A 20,433-nucleotide genomic window follows, 5' to 3' on the forward strand; every position below is an offset into this window, starting at 1 on the left:
CGAAATGACAGTAGTTTGTTGGATTATGTATTGGTAGATAAAAGACTGTTGAGTAGACTTCAGGATGTACATGTTATAGAGGGGCCACAGATATATCAGATCACTTTCTAGTTGTAGCTACACTGAGAGTAAAAGGTAGATGGGGTACAAGGAGAATAGAAGCATCAGGGAAGAGAGAGGTGAAGGTTTATAAACTAAAAGAGGAGGCAGTTAGGGTAAGATATAAACAGCTATTGGAGGATAGATGGGCTAATGAGAGCATAGGCAATGGGGTCAAAGAGGTATGGGGTAGGTTTAAAAATGTAGTGTTAGAGTGTTCAGCAGAAGTTTGTGGTTACAGGAAAGTGGGTGCGGGAGGGAAGAGGAGCGATTGGTGGAATGATGATGTAAAGAGAGCAGTAAGGGAGAAAAAGTTAGCATATGAGAAGTTTTTACAAAGTAGAAGTGATGCAAGGAGGGAAGAGTATATGGAGAGAAAGAGAGTGGTGAAGCAATGTAAAAAGAGAGCAAATGAGACAGTGGGTGAGATGTTATCAACAAATTTTGTTGAAAATAAGAAAAAGTTTTGGAGTGAGATTAACAAGTTAAGGAAGCCTAGAGAACAAATGGATTTGTCAGTTAAAAATGGAAGAGGAGAGTTATTAAATGGAGAGTTAGAGGTATTGGGAAGATGGAGGGAATATTTTGAGGAATTGTTAAATGTTGATGAAGATAGGGAAGCTGTGATTTCGTGTATAGGGCAAGGAGGAATAACATCTTGTAGGAGTGAGTAAGAGCCAGTTGTGAGTGTGGGGGAAGTTCGTGAGGTAGTAGGTAAAATGAAAGGGGGTAAGACAGCTGGGATTGATGGGATAAAGATAGAAATGTTAAAAGCAGGTGGGGATATAGTTTTGGAGTGGTTGGTGCAATTATTTAATAAATGTATGGAAGAGGGTAAGGTACCTAGGGATTGGCAGAGAGCATGCATAGTTCCTTTGTATAAAGGCAAAGGGGACAAAAGAGAGTGCAAAAATTATAGGGGGATAAGTCTGTTGAGTATACCTGGTAAAGTGTATGGTAGAGTTATTATTGAAAGAATTAAGAGCAAGACGGAGAATAGGATAGCAGATGAACAAGGAGGCTTTAGGAAAGGTAGGGGGTGTGTGGACCAGGTGTTTACAGTGAAACATGTAAGTGAACAGTATTTAGATAAGGCTAAAGAGGTTTTTGTGGCATTTATGGATTTGGAAAAGGCGTATGACAGGGTGGATAGGGGGGCAATGTGGCAGATGTTGCAGGTGTATGGTGTAGGAGGTAGGTTACTTAAAGCAGTGAAGAGTTTTTACGAGGATAGTGAGGCTCAAGTTAGAGTATGTAGGAAAGAGGGAAATTATTTCCCAGTAAAAGTAGGCCTTAGACAAGGATGTGTGATGTCACCATGGTTGTTTAATATATTTATAGATAAGGCTAAAGAGGTTTTTGTGGCATTTATGGATTTGGAAAAGGCGTATGACAGGGTGGATAGGGGGGCAGAGATGTTGCAGTCTTAAAGCAGTGAAGAGTTTTTACGAGGATAGTGAGGCTCAAGTTAGAGTATGTTAAAGAGGGAAATTATTTCCCAGTAAAAGTAGGCCTTAGACAAGGATGTGTGATGTCACCATGGTTGTTTAATATATTTATAGATGGGGTTGTAAGAGAAGTAAATGCGAGGGTCTTGGCAAAAGGCGTGGAGTTAAAAGAATCATACATAAAGTGGGAGTTCTCACAGTTGCTCTTTGCTGATGACACTGTGCTCTTGGGAGATTTTGAAGAGAAGTTGCAGAGATTGGTGGATGAATTTGGTAGGGTGTGCAAAAGAAGAAAATTAAAAGTGAATACAGGAAAGAGTAAGGTTATGAGGATAAAAAGATTAGGTGATGAAAGATTGGATATCAGATTGGAGGGAGAGAGTATGGAGGAGGTGAATGTATTCAGATATTTGGGAGTGGACGTGTCACCGGATGGGTCTATGAAAGATGAGGTGAATCATAGAATTGATGAGGGGAAAAAGATGAGTGGTGCACTTAGGAGTCTGTGGAGACAAAGAACTTTGTCCTTGGAGGCAAAGAGGGCAATGTATGAGAGTATAGTTTTACCAACGCTCTTACATGGGTGTGAAGCAGCGAGGAGAAGGCTGGAGGCAGTGGAGATGTCATGTCTGAGGGCAATGTGTGGTGTGAACATAATGCAGAGAATTCGTAGTTTGGAAGTTAGGAGGAGGTGTGGGATTACCAAAACTGTTGTCCAGAGGGCTGAGGAAGGGTTGTTGAGGTGGTTCGGACATGTAGAGAGAATGGAGCGAAACAGAATGACTTCAAGAGTGTATCAGTCTGTAGTGGAAGGAAGGCGGGGTAGGGGTCGGCCTAGGAAAGGTTGGAGGGAGGGGGTAAAGGAGGTTTTGTGTGCGAGGGGCTTCGACTTCCAGCAGACATGCGTGAGCGTGTTTGATAGGAGTGAATGGAGACAAATGGTTTTTAATATTTGACGTGCTGTTGGAGTGTGAGCAAAGTAACATTTATGAAGGGGTTCAGGGACACCGGCAGGCCGGACTTGAGTCCTGGAGATGGGAAGTACAGTGCCTGCACTCTGAAGGAGGGGTGTTAATGTTGCAGTTTAAAAACTGTAGTGTAAAGCACCCTTCTGGCAAGACAGTGATGGAGTGAATGATGGTGAAACTTTTTCTTTTTCGGGCCACCCTGCCTTGGTGGGAATCGGCCAGTGTTTTAATAAAAATAATATATATATATATATATATATATATATATATATATATATATATATATATATATATATATATATATAATATGATATATGGTTATGGACCTGTTATTAATCATAACACTTCCATTACAATATATTCGATAACTTTTCAAATAATTTTTGTATAATATTAGATATAATCTGAAAGGTATACAATCATAAATCTATTTCTATATAAATACACAGAAAATACCGGCAATTAATTTTATCAATCAGCCACCATCGTCGTCACAAGCTGCGCTAATTCATTTCTGAAAATAGACTTTACTACTCTGCTTATTACTTCTGAGTTGTCTGATAATATTACTACCCAGGAACTTGTCCAGTCACCTAAAAAACACTTGAAATGTTAGGGATAATATCAAACATTAGTATGAGCCGTCAGTTGCCTTTATTTTCATGATGATTTATTAATATTTCGGATTATGATTTACTTAGTGCTACTAATTACTGTAGCGATTATGTGATACTCGTGCATATTATATACGGTAATAAATTTTACAGGTTTTAAACCTTGTTTAAGACGTGTAAACAAGTTTTGTTTCCAAACCTACATACTTGCCAGTTTTTCTTATGATTTTCTTAGTGAACCAGCTGTCTCCCACCAAGGTATGTTGACCCATAAAAAATGAGAGAAAAAATCATTCGGTAGCTGTTTTACCGGTGTGAGAATGTACGTATGTAAGTCACGAATTTGTAATAGCGCAATTGCAAAGAAACCACCGAATGGGAGGGGATTGAACCCTTGGCATAAGAGTCCTAAAATTCAAGACCATGGGTTCGTTTCCCACCCGTTCCGTGGTTTAGTACGTATGTGAGAAATTTATTTGAAAACTTGCTTACGTGAATACAGTCGTATGAGATTACACGTATTTAAGTTACACTGGGTAGTCGATCTCGCGAGCTTATAAGTAACAGCGGTAACTCTTAACATATGTTTTCCTTACTATGGTAACTAATGAGATGTCACCACCTCACCTCACTACACATTATTAGGGACTTTCTAAATTCCAATTAACCAGTTACACACAAATCAGTCTTGCACAGAACAATAAATTAAAAATGGGGAATGTGAATACAATATTTAACACAACTTATAAACACTTACTGCAACAATATACTTGATCAAATAAAGGGTTTTAATACTAAGGGATCAAATAAAGGGATTTAATACTAAGGGAACTGGATAAGACACAAGATAATTGAGAAGGGGGAATACAATTAGCTAACTAAATATAATATTCACTAACTATAAAATAGTCCTTAGTAGATCAGTCCCAGACTTCACATAGAGCCTTAACTCCGTTCCCGACAGTGTCCAGCCACCAAGTTCTCACACACAGCTCCGAGCACTGCCCATCCAAGTTATGTCTGAGCTACTTTCCCTGAGTTTATTCAAAGCCTCCACCTCCTTCCCTAATTCTAGCCAAAGGTCAAGTGCCATGGAAAAAATCACCACGTGGTCTCCATAGAGGGTAGTCTCTCCTGACAGATCTAGGGTTCGAATACTCCTATATTCATAAACAGAAATCGGAGGCCCAGTTTCAGGATATCACACCGGGGAAGGATACGGCGCAAACATCGCAGTTCGAATAATATCCCCGAACTGTAGGAGCCCCACCCCTCTGTCAGAGTGCAGGCGCTGTAACAACCCCACCCCTCCGTCAGAGTGCAGGCACTGTAACAACACCACCCCTCCGCCAGAGTGCAGGCACTGTAACACCACCACCCCTCCCCCAGAGTGCAGGCACTGTAACACCACCACCCCCTCCGCCAGAGTGCAGGCACTGTAACAACACCACCCCTCCGCCAGAGTGCAGGCACTGTAACACCACCACCCCCTCCGCCAGAGTGCAGGCACTGTAACAACCCCACCCCTCCGCCAGAGTGCAGGCACTGTTACAACCCCACCCCTCCGCCAGAGTGCAGGCACTGTAACTACCCCACCCCTCCGCCAGAGTGCAGGCACTGTAACAACCCCACCCCTCCGCCAGAGTGCAGGCACTGTAACTACCCCACCCCTCCGCCAGAGTGCAGGCACTGTAACAACCCCACCCCTCCGCCAGAGTGCAGGCACTGTAACAACCCCACACCTCCGCCAGAGTGCAGGCACTGTAACAACACCACCCCTCCGCCAGAGTGCAGGCACTGTAACAACACCACCCCTCCGCCAGAGTGCAGGCACTGTAACAACCCCACCCCTCCGCCAGAGTGCAGGCACTGTAACACCCCCACCCCTCCGCCAGAGTGCAGGCACTGTAACAACCCCACCCCTCCGCCAGAGTGCAGGCACTGTAACAACACCACCCCTCCGCCAGAGTGCAGGCACTGTAACACCACCACCCCCTCCGCCAGAGTGCAGGCACTGTAACAACCCCACCCCTCCGCCAGAGTGCAGGCACTGTGACAACCCCACCCCTCCGCCAGAGTGCAGGCACTGTAACTACCCCACCCCTCCGCCAGAGTGCAGGCACTGTAACAACCCCACCCCTCCGCCAGAGTGCAGGCACTGTAACTACCCCACCCCTCCGCCAGAGTGCAGGCACTGTAACAACCCCACCCCTGCGCCAGAGTGCAGGCACTGTAACAACCCCACCCCTCCGCCAGAGTGCAGGCACTGTAACAACACCACCCCTCCGCCAGAGTGCAGGCACTGTAACAACACCACCCCTCCGCCAGAGTGCAGGCACTGTAACAACACCACCCCTCCGCCAGAGTGCAGGCACTGTAACACCCCCACCCCTCCGCCAGAGTGCAGGCACTGTAACAACCCCACCCCTCCGCCAGAGTGCAGGCACTGTAACAACCCTACCCCTCCGCCAGAGTGCAGGCACTGTACTCACTATATCCAGGACTCTAGCCCGGCTAACCAGTTTGCCTGAATCATTTTGTAAATGTTGCTTATCTCACACTCCATAAAATTTTCCCATTAGTTGAACTTAATACAATCCTCCATCCCGACGACTGTGAAACGACTACAACTTCCCTCATCTACCACTGAAAAATACACTGCTTTTTCACCTGTCCTTCATCCAGTACACAGCCTCCTTCCCATCCATCACTCTCCTGCCTCTTAAGGTAGGAGAGTTCTCGTCGTTCTCGTCCTGGATGTTCATACCCATGTTTCTTTATCATTCACACCTCGTACCTGAATTATTCACCTGCTGGCATATTCATCCACAGTAACATTTCATGCAAGCAACCCTTCTACAGTCAAGCAGGAGACGGTGAATGCTGGGTGTCTGTTGCCTAAAAACTTCAGCGGAGAGTGGATGAACACAGCCCATACGGAAGCCGACGTCTTCATCAACCAAACACACATCATTGAGACGACTTACCCTGATGAAGGGCGCTTCAGGAGGACCATCTACGTATGCAGGGAACAGCGGGACAACAGATACATGATGGCCAGGCTCAACATTGACGGCTGGTACGTGCTGGAGACCTGTGTTTATTTATATTATCTCAAGAAACTAGATATAATTAAAGAAAGCTATAATGTTACTTCAGTAAAAAAGTACAATACCGTGACTGGAACAATGCACAGTTAACTCGCATGTAAGAGAAGGAAGCTTATGACGATGTTTCGGTAGGACTTGTGACCATTAACTAGTTACACAGGAGAACGAAGGGAGGGAGCCAATACACAGGGTGTTCACAAAAACACTCCCTGATTTCCAATAGGTATAACATGTAACTTTATTGTAATAACCTTTCACAGTTAGTAGCTTCAGATGCAGTTTTTCATTGTTTCATGTGGTATAGTGTAGCATTAAGGCACTCAATGTGCGCCCCTCTGGTTGCTCGGCAAACATCGATGTATTAGTCCAGTTCGGTCCAGACGTGATCTGAAAATTTCAATCACTGAAGCAGTTCACATGATAACACCATTTATGCTGCAGAGCGTCTGGACCGAACTGGACTATCACATCGATGTTTGCCGAGCAACCAGAGGAGCGCACATTAAGTGCCTTTAATGCTACACTATACCACATGAAGCTGAAGGAAATCCTACATCTGAAGCTATTAATTGTGAAAGATTATTATAATAGTTAAATGTTATACCTGTTGGAAATCAGGGAGTGTTTTTGTAATCACCCTGTATATATACGAGAGGAGGGCAGAGACGGGTAGTAATAGGTAGGGGTAGTGATAATAGTAAGAGTGAAGGGAATAGTAGTAGTTATAGGAGCAGTAGTAATAGAAGTAGTGCAGGAAGTCTACAGACAAGCAAAAGGAACACTGCAGGAGAGCAAATGGCCCACTAGGGTAGGACCAAGAACACAGGAAAGGGGAAGCTAGGATAGAACTCACCTGGACAGGAAAAAGAAAAGGGGGAAAGGCAAAGAAAAATGCTAGAGGATGAGATAAAGATCAGGTCAAGTCACGAGTGTTCTGAAATGTGAAGCATTTGACAGTGTAACGAAAAAGGAAAGCATCTACGGTGACAAAGCCAGGACTAAGATTCATATTAGGAAATTTGTGTGTAAGGGAGGATTGAACGAGACGGTGTCTGTGAAGACTAGAAGAAGGGTCAGTCCAAGACGAGCCAAAACGTCGTCATAAGCTTCTTGGTCCTAAATACTGGTTACTTGTGGATATTTCTTGCCTGCACAAGCAGACTGCCTCGCCGGGACCATGGGTCTCTTCCCACGGTCTCGGGTTAATGTGTCTTAGTAAACATTAACTGGCAACGTACCAGTATATGCTCTCCAAGGGCACTGCAACCTCTCCCTCCCCAAGGTACCATTGCATCCTACCACGCGGCAGAACCTCCTACCCCGGGGTACCATAACCTCCTATCCAGGTATACCATAAGCTCCTATCCTGGGGTACTAGAACCTCCTCTCCCGGGATACCAAAACCTCCTATCCTGGGGTACCATAACCTCCTATCCTGGGATACCATAATCTCCTACCCCGGGATACCATAACCTCCTTTCCCAAGACACCTCTACCTCTTCCCCGGGGAACCTCACATCTTCCCCCGGGGCGCCTCACATCTTCCCCCGGGGCGCCTCTGCCTATTACCCTCGGGGCACCACCACTACTTCCCTCAGGGCACCACTACCTCTTTACCGGGGCACCACTACCTCTTCCCCCGGGGTACCACTACCTCTTCCTCCGAGGCATCACTACCTCTTCCCTCGGAGCACCACTACCTCTTCCCTCGGAGCACCATTACCTCTTCCCCTGGGGCGCCACTACCTCTTCCCTCGGGGCACCGCTACCTCTTCCCCCGGGGTTACCACTACCTCTCCCCCGGGGCGGGGTACCACTACCTCTTCTCCAGGGGCACCGCTACCTCTTCCCCGGGGTTACCACTACCTCTCCCCCGGGGCGGGGTACCACTACCTCTTCTCCAGGGGCACCACTACCTCTTCCCCAGGGGCACCACTGCCTCTTCCTCCGGGGTACCACTACCTCTCCCCCCGGGGTACCACTACCTCTTCTCCAGGGGCACCCTGATCCTGCGTCTCAGGGTCTCTCCTTGGCGATGAGTCGTGCGTCTTTGTCATTAAATGGTTGAGGGAATTTCCTTTTGTAAAACGCAGGCGTTCTTCAAGTTCTCCGTTCTGCTGGCGTATTTATGTTCAGAAATACGTGTTTGAAGATCTCTGGATATTTTCGCACGTTTTAGTTGTAATCGTTGCAAGAGATTATATATACCCCTGCAGAGGATTGAAACTGTTAGTGCCCCTTACTGGTGATGTCTTTGTAGTGGACGTTGTGGCAGTTTCATGAAATACGGTGTTGGAGAGAATGTTGAGAACGTTTTTGACAAAGGAGTTTGTAAGAAGGACTTTATCTTCTTTGGGAGGTATCACGTCTAGGTGATTTGATATGGGCATGGCATCTGCGTTCTCTGATGAAGTGACGATGAAGCTCCTGGTCAGCTTTGAAGAGCAGAACATTAAGGAAATGTCATCGACTTCGAGCTTGAATTGAGAGGTCCACCTGACTGAGCTTGTCCCTGCAGTACAACGCAAACTCAGTCAGGTCGAGGTCTCAATACTGCTTGAATTAGGCAGTGAAATGTGTTAAGGATAAAAAAAATAATTTTTGACATGTAAAGTATATTTTTTTTTAAATCTAAGCCTGTGATTTAATATGGATCCACCAGCTTCTGAGAACTGGTGTCAGAAGTGGGATTATTTTATTTAATGTTCCACGAATTAACCACTGTTATTTGTCACCGTGTACCCCCCCCCCCCTCATTTATAAACTTACTGCACTTATTTTTTTCTAAATTTGGAAGTTTACTTTTCTTAACCAAAAAATTTTCTTTGTGACTACAGTCAGAAGGATTACGTATGCTTCGAGTTCGTGCCCCGTCACCACAATATTATTAGGTTCCGAAAGGGTCTGGAAATGATTCGGGAGGACTTTTCCACCGTCTGTTCGTACCTCCAGTTTAAGAGTGGCAGGGAGTGGAGGTACGACCTTTTGCTAGGTAAGTCTCTTACACAATAGTTACTTTCAATAGGAACTAAAAATATTTACATATTTTTTGCTTATGGCAACTTCGATAGGCTAAAGTAAACTTCAAGTTTACCAAGATGAAAATTAAGTCATTAGGGGTATATCTGGGGGTTCCTTGTTTCGTGTACATAACGCAGATGTATAGTTTGAACCAAGAGAGGTGTCTGTGTATATATATATACACATGAAGCTTCTATATTATGAGAGGAAAAGGTAATTGCTAGTCACCAGGAGCGGGGAACGGTGCCAGGAGCTGCATGTTCAACACAGATGGTTGATGTACATTCTGAATATGGTTTAGAAAGACACGTAAGCAAACACTATAACATATTTATTAGAAAACGTTTCGGTCCTGGGACCTTGATCACTTCGGTCCCAGGACCGAAACGTTTTCTAATAAATATGTTATAGTGTTTGCTTACGTGTCTTCCTAAACCAACTTGTCGGTATTTATTACCAAGGTTTATACCACATTCTGAATATACTTGGGAATACAGTGGACCCCCGCATAACGATTACCTCCGAATGCGACCAATTATGTAAGTGCGTTTGTACGTGTATGTTTGGGGGTCTGAAATGGACTAATCTACTTCACAATATTTCTTATGGGAACAAATTCTGTCAGTACTGGCACCTGAACATACTTCTGGAGTGAAAAAATATCGTTAACCGAGGGTCCACTGTACTTGCAATTAATCAGTCATTGTAACCTTTCAGGTTCTGATGGTTGGTACAAGCAGTGTCTTCAGTGTTTCTTGAATTGATAAATAGTTCCTTTATTTTAGTTTTATTCCTGAATTGCATCATATTTCTGCAAAATATTTTCAAAAATAAAAAATAATAAAAATTAGTTATATTAAATGCATTGAGTTTTCATATACTAGACTATAGGACATTTAGCATTATTTTGGGGTACAAGTTTTGATGTTGTGTTCAAGGTAAAACCTTATTAATTCACCCCTACTGTCCACCAGCTAGAGGGGAAAACCTTACTAATTCACCCCCACTGTCCACCAGCTAGAGGGGAAAACCTTACTAATTCACCCCCACTGTCCACCAGCTAGAGGGGAAAACCTTACTAATTCACCCCCACTGTCCACCAGCTAGAGGGGAAAACCTTATTAATTCACCCCTACTGTCCACCAGCTAGAGGGGAAAACCTTATTAATTCACCCCTACTGTCCACCAGCTAGAGGGGAAAACCTTATTAATTCACCCCCACTGTCCACCAGCTAGAGGGGAAAACCTTATTAATTCACCCCCACTGTCCACCAGCTAGAGGGGAAAAACCTTACTAATTCACCCCCACTGTCCACCAGCTAGAGGGGAAAACCTTATTAATTCACCCCTACTGTCCACCAGCTAGAGGGGAAAACCTTATTAATTCACCCCCACTGTCCACCAGCTAGAGGGGAAAACCTTATTAATTCACCCCCACTGTCCACCAGCTAGAGGGGAAAAACCTTACTAATTCACCCCCACTGTCCACCAGCTAGAGGGGAAAACCTTATTAATTCACCCCTACTGTCCACCAGCTAGAGGGGAAAACCTTATTAATTCACCCCCACTGTCCACCAGCTAGAGGGGAAAACCTTATTAATTCACCCCCACTGTCCACCAGCTAGAGGGGAAAACCTTATTAATTCACCCCCACTGTCCACCAGCTAGAGGGGAAAACCTTATTAATTCACCCCCACTGTCCACCAGCTAGAGGGGAAAACCATACTAATTCACCCCCACTGTCCACCAGCTAGAGGGGAAAACCTTACTAATTAACCCCCACTGTCCACCAGCTAGAGGGGAAAACCTTACTAATTCACCCCCACTGTCCACTAGCTAGAGGGGAAAACCTTACTAATTCGCCCCCACTGTCCACCAGCTAGAGGGGAAACCTTACTAATTCACCTCCACTGTCCACCAGCTAGAGGGGAAAACCTTACTAATTCGCCCCCACTGTCCACCAGCTAGAGGGGAAAACCTTACTAATTCACCCCCACTGTCCACCAGCTAGAGGGGAAAACCTTATTAATTCAACCCCACTGTCCACCAGCTAGAGGGGAAAACCTTACTAATTCACCCCCACTGTCCACTAGCTAGAGGGGAAAACCTTACTAATTCACCCCCACTGTCCACCAGCTAGAGGGGAAAACCTTATTAATTCACCCCCACTGTCCACCAGCTAGAGGGGAAAACCTTACTAATTCACCCCCACTGTCCACCAGCTAGAGGGGAAAACCTTATTAATTCACCCAGACTGTCCACCAGCTAGAGGGGAAAACCTTACTAATTCACCCCCACTGTCCACCAGCTAGAGGGAAAAAACCTTACTAATTCACCCCCACTGTCCACCAGCTAGAGGGAAAAAACCTTACTAATTCACCCCCACTGTCCACCAGCTAGAGGGGAAAACCTTACTAATTAACCCCCACTGTCCACCAGCTAGAGGGGAAAACCTTACTAATTCACCCCCACTGTCCACCAGCTAGAGGGGAAACCTTACTAATTCACCTCCACTGTCCACCAGCTAGAGGGGAAACCTTACTAATTCACCCCCACTGTCCACCAGCTAGAGGGGAAAACCTTACTAATTCACCCCCACTGTCCACCAGCTAGAGGGGAAAACCTTACTAATTCACCCCCACTGTCCACCAGCTAAGGACCCGGTGGCCGTCAAGTGCCCTGTCGCTGGAAAATTTAACTTCACGCAGAAGGGAGAGTTGTTGTTCGAGACGCGGATCCTCGGGGGTGTCACCAAGTCCCCTTGGGATAACATCTCTTGCAGGGAGAACATCTCTGACCTCTCCGTCTGTGACACCGACCAGAAGGAGATCTGGATCGACGCACATTACTGCATTAGTGTGGATGCTTACGGCAGACACATAGATATTTATAGTATGTGTTTATGTTGGTGCCTGTTGGTGATGGTGATGGACTTATAGTGGTGGTGGAAGGTGCGCCATCTTACTTTACTCACGTGTGGCGCTTCTTGCTTCTTTTTTGGTCTGGCACTCAATGCTTTTGTGTGGTTTTGACTTCTGTATTGTCCTAATTCTATTTTGGGTGTTTTTTCTAACTTCTGGTTTGCTTTCAGATTTCTATAGTATAAGTTATCTAATAATAAAACATTCAGGGTCACTTGGGTTAATTTATCTTAATTGGATAACTTCCAAGTCCTATTCTGCATTTATCAAATTCTAACACTGTCCATACCTTTTACTTGCAGTATATAACACTGTACTAACTTGCTGTATTCTTTCAGGTTTGTGTGTGTGTGTGTGTGTGTGTGTGTGTGTGTGTGCTCACTTAAATCCAGCTTTAATAATAATAATGAAGAGATATAAAAAAAACTTACTATTTTTTTGCTTTTTCATGAATTTATCCAAGTAGAAAGTACTGTATTTATGTTTCTAATCAGGCAAAACACACACACACACACACACACACAAAAGACTAGTCCCAGAGCTAAGAGGTATGTTCTACGAAGAGAGGTTAAGGGAAATCAACCTGACGACACTGGAGGACAGGAGAGATAGGGGGGACATGATAACGACATACAAAATACTGAGAGGAATTGACAAGGTGGACAAAGACAGGATGTTCCAGAGATTGGACACAGTAACAAGGGGACACAGTTGGAAGTTGAAGACACAGATGAATCACAGGGATGTTAGGAAGTATTTCTTCAGCCACAGAGTAGTCAGTAAGTGGAATAGTTTGGGAAGCGATGTAGTGGAGGCAGGATCCATACATAGCTTTAAGCAGAGGTATGATAAAGCTCACGGCTCAGGGAGAGTGACCTAGTAGCGATCAGTGAAGAGGCAGGGCCAGGAGCTCGGACTCGACCCCCGCAACCTCAACTAGATGAGTACACACACACACAGAGGGAGGGGACCTAGTAGCGATCAGTGAAGAGGCGGGGCCAGGAGCTGAGTCTCGACCCCTGCAACCACAGTTAGGCGAGTACAATTAGGCGAGTACACACACACACAAACAAACAAACTCCATATTTAGTGCCCCCAGGACCGCAGTAAGAGTGCGTGAGCGGTAATTGGTGTTCAGTCACATAGGTATACAACAGTCATACAGGTATACAACAGTCATACAGGTATACAACAGTAACTGGCATACAACAAGAACTTAAAAGACAGAAAAGAAAAGGAACGGTGAAAACTCTATAGTCTTGTGTGAAAGTGTGGGTGGTCATGAACCGGTGAGGGACGGTGCCCGGTGAGGGACGGTGCCCGGTGAGGGACGGTGCCCAGGAAAAAAAAAGTTGCCATAAGAGAATCGAATAATAGCTAACAAGCGTGAACATATAACAGTAAATACACTAGTAAAAATCAAACAATCGTGGTTTGAGGTATTTTGACTGTCAGGAAGCTTGTGATAACCGAGGAGCGAATGGAAGGATGAAAGACTTCTGAGGGCATTAGTGGGACTTCTGAGGGCATCAGTGGGACTTCTGAGGGCATCAGTGGGACTTCTGAGGGCACCAGTGGGACTTCTGAGGGCACCAGTGGGACTTCTGAGGGCATCAGTGGGACTTCAGAGAGCATCAGTGGGACTTCTGAGGGCACCAGTGGGACTTCTGAGGGCATCAGTGGGACTTCTGAGGGCATCAGTGGGACTTCTGAGGGCATCAGTGGGACTTCTGAGGGCATCAGTGGGACTTCAGAGAGCATCAGTGGGACTTCTGAGGGCACCAGTGGGACTTCTGAGGGCATCAGTGGGACTTCTGAGGGCATAAGTGGGACTTCTGAGGGCATCAGTGGGACTTCTGAGGGCATCAGTGGGACTTCTGAGGGCATCAGTGGGACTTCTGAGGGCACCAGTGGGACTTCTGAGGGCACCAGTGGGACTTCTGAGGGCACCAGTGGGACTTCTGAGGGCATCAGTGGGACTTCTGAGGGCATCAGTGGGACTTCTGAGGGCATCAGTGGGACTTCTGAGGGCATCAGTGGGACTTCTGAGGGCATCAGTGGGACTTCAGAGAGCATCAGTGGGACTTCTGAGGGCACCAGTGGGACTTCTGAGGGCATCAGTGGGACTTCTGAGGGCATCAGTGGGACTTCTGAGGGCATCAGTGGGACTTCTGAGGGCATCAGTGGGACTTCTGAGGGCATCAGTGGGACTTCAGAGAGCATCAGTGGGACTTCTGAGGGCACCAGTGGGACTTCTGAGGGCATCAGTGGGACTTCTGAGGGCATCAGTGGGACTTCTGAGGGCATCAGTGGGACTTCTGAGGGCATCAGTGGGACTTCTGAGGGCATCAGTGGGACTTCTGAGGGCATCAGTGGGACTTCTGAGGGCATCAGTGGGACTTCTGAGGGCATCAGTGGGACTTCTGAGGGACAAAAGTGGGACTTCTGAGGGCATCAGTGGGACTTCTGAGGGCATCAGTGGGACTTCTGAGGGCACCAGTGGGACTTCTGAGGGCACCAGTGGGACTTCTGAGGGCACCAGTGGGACTTCTGAGGGCATCAGTGGGACTTCTGAGGGCATCAGTGGGACTTCTGAAGGCATCAGTGGGACTTCTGAGGGCACCAGTGGGACTTCTGAGGGCATCAGTGGGACTTCTGAGGGCATCAGTGGGACTTCTGAGGGCATCAGTGGGACTTCTGAGGGCATCAGTGGGACTTCTGAGGGACAAAAGTCTGTTGAAACCAAGTGCCAAGATGCACTTTTTATCGCGGTTAGCACCAGGATCAAATCAGAAAAAGGTACGAAAGACACACTTATTTACTTCTGGATCAGAGGTTTGATAAAGTAATAAGCTTTTATGGTCCCTCCTGCTGACCTATGACAGGTATTAATCCTATGGGTTTAGCGCTTCCCCATGATTGTAATAATATGACAGGTTATATCTACTTACTTTTGATGATTTAGACTCGGTGAGTTTTTTTTTTTTTTTTTTTTTTTTTTTTTTTTTTTTTTTTTTTTTTTTTGTGTGTGTGTGTGTGTGTACTCACCTATTTGTACTCACCTATTTGTGGTTGCAGGGGTCGAGTCACAGCTCCTGGCCCCGCCTCTTCGCTGATTGCTACTAGGTCCTCTCTCTCCCTGCCCCATGAGCTCTATCATACCTCGCCTTAAAACTATGTATGGTTCCTGCCTCCACCACATCACTTTCTAGGCTATTCCATGGCCTGACTACTCTATGACTGAAGAAATACTTCCTAACATCCCTTTGATTCATCTGAGTCTTCAACTTCCAATTGTGACCTCTTGTGTCTGTGTCCCATCTCTGGAACATCCCGTCTTTGTGTGTGTGTGTGTGTGTGTGTGTGTGTGTGTGTGTGTGTGTGTGTGTGTGTGTGCGCCATGAGTGACAGTTGGAAAATAGAAATAGACAAGTCAGGTTACTGTCGTTCAGACAATTTTTCTCTCGTGAGAGAGATTTCTGCAGGAGATCCCTGACTCTAGTACACAACTATATTCCAGTAAACAGCAGATAAACTCAGAACATTTTCATAAATAGTGCATAGAATAGGAAGACTCAATTTGAACGCTTAAAAGACAACAAACATAAGCGTATACACAAATTTACACCCCGATATGCTGAAGATAATGTTTGGTTACGTGATATCGATGACAAGGGTCTGCCTGACTGAAACTGATTATTCGCTTCGTCAATCAAATTTATGCAAAGTACCAACCATCCCACACCTAGCCTAACCGTGGACACCCTTGGGTGTCAGGGCTGTATCAGCCATACACGGCAGTAATGCTTAGAACAGCAGAAAACAAGGATACATAAACGACCCTAACTGGGGGACCATCAGCAAATCCTCCCTGAAAGCATAAAACTCCCTTATTACTGAAAGTGAGTTCAGCCGTTCTAAATTCCAAATAAGTCGAGAGTTGAACTCGAGACCAGAGATAGTATCTCACGACACAACCTCTGAAAACGTCAAATATCACTAAGTCTAAATAATTCTCTGTGAACAGTCTAAATAACATGTGGTCTGGCCTACTCCACCCGACCCAATATGGGATTGGGGGGATGGACCGGTGTGTGGTTGGCATCCCGCTTGTCTCTGACAGAGACCGGCGGGTGCCTCCACCCTACTTCTCCAGTTGCCTTTGCAACATTGCACAGCTCCTGATGACGCACTGAGAAGTGTGAAAATACTTGAGCTAAGTGGCTTGTCTTGCAATGTTAAGATAGCCTGTCTGCAATTTTGTATTTATATATATATATATATTGTCACTAGCTTATGAAACAAAATATTCAATTATATTCCTGTCGACCATGGACTTGCTTGATACTACTTTCTCAACTTTTTGAAAATCAATTGGATGGTTAAAATCTCTTACATGAATAAATAGAGCATTGGAATCTTGTCCAGTTCTAATGCTATATTTATGTTGTTTTAATCTTAGTTCGAGATTTTTACCAGTTTGACCCTAATAAACTTTATCGCAAATTTTACAAGGAATCTTATAGACACATCCATCAGCATTTTGGGGGGAATTCTTTATCAAAAGTTTTTTTACTGTATCAAGAATTCCCCCCAAAATGCTGATGGATGTGTCTGTAAGATTCCTTGTAAAATTTGCGATAAAGTTTATTACGGTCAAACTGGTAAAAATCTCGAACTAAGATTAAAACAACATAAATATAGCATTAGAACTGGACAAGATTCCAATGCTCTATTTATTCATGTAAGAGATTTTAACCATCCAATTGATTTTCAAAAAGTTGAGAAAGTAGTATCAAGCAAGTCCATGGTCGACAGGAATATAATTGAATCTTGTTTCATAAAAAGCAGTTTTGACAATAATATGAATATTTCCTTTGGTTTATATAAATTAGATCCATTTATAATTAATAGAATTTGGGAAGAATTTAATAATACACTGGACAAATAATTTTTAAATTTTCTTGGGTAGAATAGTTTGTGGGGTGAGTTGTGCAAAGGACCTATCCAAGTTGGGTCGGCGCGCGTCAGGTGTTTAACCGTTGTGGGATCTGATAGTGAGGTGCTGGCCAGACCCGTTATATAGCTTCCTTGGATGCTTTACTTTCATAGTTCCTTGATAATGTGAGTAGTCACGAAAGCGCTTGGAATTTCTCTATTCTTTCAGAGTGGTTGTTTTGCATATTCTGAAATCACCTGTTTACTGTGATCTTATTGCATATATATATATATATATATATATATATATATATATATATATATATATATATATATATATATATATATATATATATATATATGGTACTACTTAGTTGAGTTCTTCTCTGGTCCCTGCTAGTGAGACTGTCGTAGACATATGTAATGCTACCTGAGGAAGCATTGCTCTTCACAGTGTTCTTCGAGTTCTAATGACCAGAGCTTTTTGGTAAGATGGGGAAGGAAGAAGGATGGGTAAGGATGGAAATATTGGAAAAGGGTTGGAGGGGGGGGAGAGGTAGGATATAAAAGGTAAGTGGCCCAACCACTTTGGTGTAATTTAAAAAGTGTATTTGAATTGATGAGATATTCTTTAAGGGGTATAATACTAACCCATCAGTGTCACATAAATATAATAGGTATATAAGTACATGACTCTGAATTGGTTGTAATTATACAAGTTGCAATTGCTTTTTTTTTCGCGATTGCACAACGGATATTTATACAACAAGAAAGGCAATATTTTCTGGCCAGTTTATGAGCTCGTGACAATAGCTTCTTAATGGTGGTGTCCAACAATAGTCAATAGCATAATTTTACATTAGAAAGTTATTTAAGATGTCTCCCTAATTGAGGGCGATGATTTTCTCAGTATACATAGAAGGGTTCTGGTAGTATCCAATCTTCTTCATCAGGTAAGTTACTCAAAATCATGGGTCGAGGGTAATCATCTTTATGAATAAAACGACGAACCCTCTGTGGGAGAGTCATTCTTTGAGTCCTGTGAGGCGGAGTATTGATGGTGTAATCGGTGGTATTTATCACTTGTATAGGATGTTCTCTATCTGGCATGTATAGTTCTTGCATTGTATAAAGTTGTTTCTTTTTTAGGGTATCAAGGCGTACATTTATGGCAGTGATATCTTGTTGTGTATGCAAATCTGCCATTTTAACTCTGTCTCTCCTCCTGGTATCGGTAATAAAGCGAAGAGCACTATTCTGGACCCTTTGTAACCGTAGCATGTTGGTCTTTGTTGTTAATGACATTGGGACACAAGGGTATTCAAGTATAGGTCTTATTATCATTTTATACAGATGTTTTTTGACATGTTGAGGGGCTTGATTGAATCGAAAGAGTCTGCTAAGACCGGCTTTGGCTGTGTTGATCTTTTTAGTTACATGAGATGTTGAGTGGAGCAGCCTGTCTATTTCATATCCCAAGATCTTGTTAGGGTTTCTAATGGCTACAGGTGTACCTCTGATGGAGATACCCCCTTTATCTTCGATGGTTGATGCAAAACATCCTATCGTGCTAACAAGGACCTTGTCAGGATTAGTCGTAATTCTCCATTTCTTCTCCCAATTAGATGTTCGACGAAGTTCAATATTCATTTTTTCTATGACTCTCTCATACTTGTATTTTCCTGTTACTGGAGTTGATGAGACGACATGAATAACATCATCTGCAAACTGTGTTTCACAGTGTAGTGATTGCGATTATGTTCCTGGATGAGATATTGGATTGACTTCTGACAAAAGTGTCTGTGTACCACAGAACGGGTGGGGCTTGAATCCATGACACATGTTTTAAATTTCTTGTCTATATAACTTGAAACACAATAAAATCAAATTATTACTCTTCGTATCCAAGATAAACCCGACAGTACTGAATTTCTTCTCTCTCAACCCTTTTCTTAACATTTCAGAATTGTAATACCATTTCCATGTTAACTTTTTCACTCAGCCCTTTTCAGATGTTTCTTTATCAAACTTCCTCTCCATGTTTTTTTTTCCTGTTCATTTGTTTTTCATCATGTTTGTCACCCTTCTCATTTCTTTCCCTCCCCATGTGCCTCACCAGCCAAGAACCCGCTAGCCGTAAAGTGTCCCATAGTGGGTAAATACAACTTCACGCAGAGCGGAGAGTTACCGTTCGTTGCGCGGATCCTCGGGGGTGTGACTGTGGCCCCTCGCCCTGGTATCTACTGCAACCATAACGTCTCTGATTTTTCTGTGTGTGACGATGCCCAGCATGAGTTGTGGATCGACGTGAACAAGTGCCTGTCCGTGGACCAGTATGGCCGACATATCGATATTTACTGTATGTAAACCCAGAGGAATGCGAGAATGAATGTTCCTTCAAGTACATTCATAATTGCTGCCGTGTCGATTACCAGTTTGTGTTTCTGCTACACAAAAACAAGTCAAGTAGTGTCCTTAATATTGTCATGTTAATCGTCGGTTCCATGATGCAATGCGTCGACTCCGACTCTTATCAAATTTTGCCTCTGCATCTGCCTGCCTCTTCACCTGCCCTCCGCTGCACCGGTCCACCATCTCTTCACCTGCCCTCCGCTGCACCGGTCCACCATCTCTTCACCTGCCCTCCGCTGCACCGGTCCACTATCTCTTCACCTGCCCTCCGCTGCACCGGTTCACCATCTCTTCACCTGCCCTCCGCTGCACCGGTTCACCATCTCTTCACCTGCCCTCCGCTGCACCGGTTCACCATCTCTTCACCTACTCTCCGCTGCACCAGTCCACTTTTGTACCTGCCTACTTCAAGGTCTGCCTGGCTCTACACCTACGCTTCTCTGCATTCACTGTCTCATGGATGGTGACAGTATTGTGGTGTGAGCAAGATCTTCGCAATAAAAACGATGACCAAATTATACCACTGGATCCTGAGTTCTGCTCAGCAAGGTTATCCTATCCTGTAAATGTATAGTGATGTTTTTAGGTATGGTCATTAAGTAGACTTTGGCAACAGCGCCCATCTTGAGAATCTCGAAAATTGTGACTTAGGAAATTAATATTCTGGATGTTTTACCTCATTGCTTCTTATACACAGACCGTCAGCGCCTACCTTTTATCTGTAAGCTTATCTCGGTAGGTATGGATATGGATTCCGGCTCTCTGAAGTCCTGTCCTTCCATGTGCTAGATCGGGTATATTGCCTTGCAGATAAACTATATTGGAGCATTTTTATTTCTCTGACAGATAGCCTTTACATTAATTTGGGTTATCTACCCTTAGATCTCTGCTGTGAAGTGTTG

General features: G+C 44.4%; 1 protein-coding gene across 1 annotated transcript in view; it reads left to right on the top strand.

The window, feature by feature from the left end:
* Positions 1-20,433, top strand: part of udt (protein undicht) — a 60,091-nt gene that overhangs the window by 11,792 nt on the left and 27,866 nt on the right. The window contains exons 5-7 of the mRNA XM_070090070.1: positions 5,992-6,208; positions 9,077-9,231; positions 11,913-12,152. Coding sequence (XP_069946171.1) covers positions 5,992-6,208; positions 9,077-9,231; positions 11,913-12,152 — 612 coding nt within the window. The remainder of the gene's footprint in view (positions 1-5,991; positions 6,209-9,076; positions 9,232-11,912; positions 12,153-20,433) is intronic.

Source organism: Cherax quadricarinatus, chromosome 30, assembly GCF_038502225.1.
Source record: "Cherax quadricarinatus isolate ZL_2023a chromosome 30, ASM3850222v1, whole genome shotgun sequence".
Lineage (NCBI taxonomy): Eukaryota > Metazoa > Arthropoda > Malacostraca > Decapoda > Parastacidae > Cherax > Cherax quadricarinatus.